A 2,509-nucleotide genomic window follows, 5' to 3' on the forward strand; every position below is an offset into this window, starting at 1 on the left:
GCCAGGGCTCCAGGGGCAGCTGCATGGCCGGAGCGCGGGCAAACGGCAGTGCTGGCGCCTCGGGGAGCCTCGGGGCGGCCACAGCCCCGGAGCCTGACTCCAGACGCTCCTGGCGGCGCCACTTGGCCCGGCGGTTCTGGAACCACACCTGGAGGTGGTGAGGGGGGCTCCGGGTTCAGGGTCGGCTTCTCCCTGTCCCACCCCCAGGCCAGGCTCTGTCTCGCCTCACTTTCCCCTGCCCCAGGAGATGGCGTGCTCCAGAGAGGGGTGCCCCACGGCCCCCAGCAGATCGCCCTGAAGTCTTTTCTGAAACTAAGCCCTCCTTGCCCCTCACTCCTTGGCCTCTCTCGCCGGAAGCACCCCGTGTAATCTTCCACACCTTTGCACACAGTGCAAAACAGCAGACCTGCCTGCCACCCCCCCCCCCCCCCCTTCATTGTAAAGATTTTATTCTTATGCCACCTCCACACCCAATGTGGGGCTTGAACTCGCAACCCTGAGATCAAGAGTTACATGTTCTACCCGCTGAGCCAGCTGGGCGCCCCGAGCCTTCTCCTTTCTGACCGGCAAACTTTTACTCCAGCGCCAAGGTCTCAGTCCCACAGCTCCTCCTCCGGGAAGCCTTCCCGGTTTCCCGCCTGCCTACGCTCCCGGAGGGGCCCCTCCCTGGGCCGTGCAGCGCCCTACCTGCACGCGCACCTCCGGCAGGTGCACCTTGGCGGCCAGCTCCTCGCGGCTGTAGACGTCCGGGTAGTGGGAGGCCTCGAACGCCCTCTCCAGCTGGTGCAGCTGGTACGTGGTGAAGGTCGTGCGGTTCCGCCGGTGCTTCTTCTTGGGGGCCTCCTCGCCCGGGCCCGGCCCCCCGCCCTCGGCCGCGGGGCCCTCGCCCGGGCCCAGGAACATGGCTTGTCACCCCCACCTGGCGGGAAGGGCAGCAGGGCAGGCGAAGAGAGGTGCGGGAGTCTGCGGGGTCTGGGGTGGGAGGCGCAGCGGGTCCGCACCCTCCCTGCCTGCCCGTCCCTCCGTCCGTCTGTCCGTCTCCTCCCCTTCTCTCCTTCCACCTCCATCTCCTCTTTCCCTCTCCAGCTCCTGGTTGTCTCTAGGTCCACGTCTGCTTTTGTCTGTCTGTCCGCCTCCCCTTGAGTCGAGGACCCCCAGGAAGGGAGGAGGCTGGGACCCCGCCCCCATAGTCCTCCATTCTGGGGGGCCCTCTGCACCCCCGACTCCCACTCTTAGCCACCGGCCCAGTACTCACCACCCCCGGCAGCCCCTCGACGGCCCCAGCGGGCCCGCGTGTCTGTGGCTGGCCTGGCCCTGCCGGACCCGCGCGGGTTGGGGTCCGGAGGAGGGAAGATTAGTGCGCGGTGATTAATTGAGGTGGCCCCTCCCGCCCGGGTCGCCGCGGCTCTGAGCCGCAGAGGGAGGGTAAGGCGGGGGCGGGGAGGACAGCAGGGGCTCTGGAGGGATGTGCGCGTGGGGGGCCGTCGGCCGGGGTCTGCCTCCCCTCCCTGGGCCTCAGTTTGCCTCGCTGCGGACCCGTGACACCAGGACCTGCCTGGTGGGGCTCTCACGGGTCGATGAGGTGGTGAAAGTAGGGGGCACTGCACAGGGATTGGCATTCAGTAAGTGCTCAATGAATGTCCGCTGTTGGCTGTTTTCAGTGGCTGCGGCCAGGAAAAGGTCCTCTTAGACACATGGCCGCCGGCGGGGGGTCAGGAAGCTGAGGCTCTGAGGGGGGGGCAGGCCAGGGAGAAGGGGCATCTTCGCTGGGTTTGGACGGATGAATAGAAGTTTGTTCTTCATTCATTCTGTAAATGTAACTGGGACCGTTGGCAGGGGCGAACACCACAGACGCAAGGTCAGAGCCGGCGCCCACACAGGGGGACAGACAACCGGGAAGGGGGGTACAGACTGTGCCAGGCGGCCCTGAGCCCGGCGAGAGAGCGAGCAGGGGAGGCCGGGGACAGTGGGCGGGAAGTCGTCCGAGTGGCCGGGGAAGTGGCTAAGCTTCTGGGCACGAGTGTGCGGAGGAGGGTACTGGGGAGCCATGCACTTTGAGGAGCAGAGGAGGGACGCAGTCAGAGGGCATTTGGGTGAATATCTACAGAGGGCAGGTTGGGAGGCCCGTCAGGCTGTGGGGATGGCAGAGGGGGGAGAGGGAGGAGCCGGTGACCCCCAGGGCCCAGTTTTGGGTGGATGACAAGACTGTCCCAGAGGCAGGGGGCCAAGAGCCCGAGCAAGTTCTGGGGGAAAGACCCTGAGGCTGGCTTGCCCACCCCCACCCCAGGAGCTTGGGGCCCGAGAGGAGGGGAGACTGGGGGGGGAGCGGTGAGGCCAAGACAGTGTCTGGACTGGAGGGCGGCTGTGTCTGCGGAAGAGGCCGGAGACCAGGCCCGAGTGCCCGAGGGGTGGGTGAGCCCGGCTGCAGGGGTGGGGGTGCTTCCTGAGGCCCCTGGGGCCCAGGGCTCTGGGGAGGGGGGCACGAGCCCTGCAGCTCGGGGGGGGGGGG

The 2,509-nt window shown here is 67.4% G+C and overlaps 2 protein-coding genes across 2 annotated transcripts in view; both read right to left on the reverse strand.

The window, feature by feature from the left end:
- RAX2 (retina and anterior neural fold homeobox 2) overlaps positions 1–1,069 on the reverse strand; it is a 1,271-nt gene extending 202 nt beyond the window's left edge. Inside the window, 2 exon segments of the mRNA XM_029916130.1 lie at positions 1–148; positions 688–1,069. The exon segment at positions 1–148 is cut by the window's left edge and continues 8 nt beyond it. Coding sequence (XP_029771990.1) covers positions 1–148; positions 688–903 — 364 coding nt within the window. The 5' untranslated portion in view covers positions 904–1,069.
- Positions 1,070–2,078: 1,009 nt separating this feature from the next.
- The window catches only part of MATK (megakaryocyte-associated tyrosine kinase), a 9,755-nt gene continuing 9,324 nt past the window's right edge, over positions 2,079–2,509 (reverse strand). Inside the window, exon 15 of the mRNA XM_029916436.1 lies at positions 2,079–2,132. Coding sequence (XP_029772296.1) covers positions 2,079–2,132 — 54 coding nt within the window. The remainder of the gene's footprint in view (positions 2,133–2,509) is intronic.

This window comes from Suricata suricatta, chromosome 12, assembly GCF_006229205.1.
Source record: "Suricata suricatta isolate VVHF042 chromosome 12, meerkat_22Aug2017_6uvM2_HiC, whole genome shotgun sequence".
Classification (NCBI taxonomy): Eukaryota; Metazoa; Chordata; class Mammalia; order Carnivora; family Herpestidae; genus Suricata; species Suricata suricatta.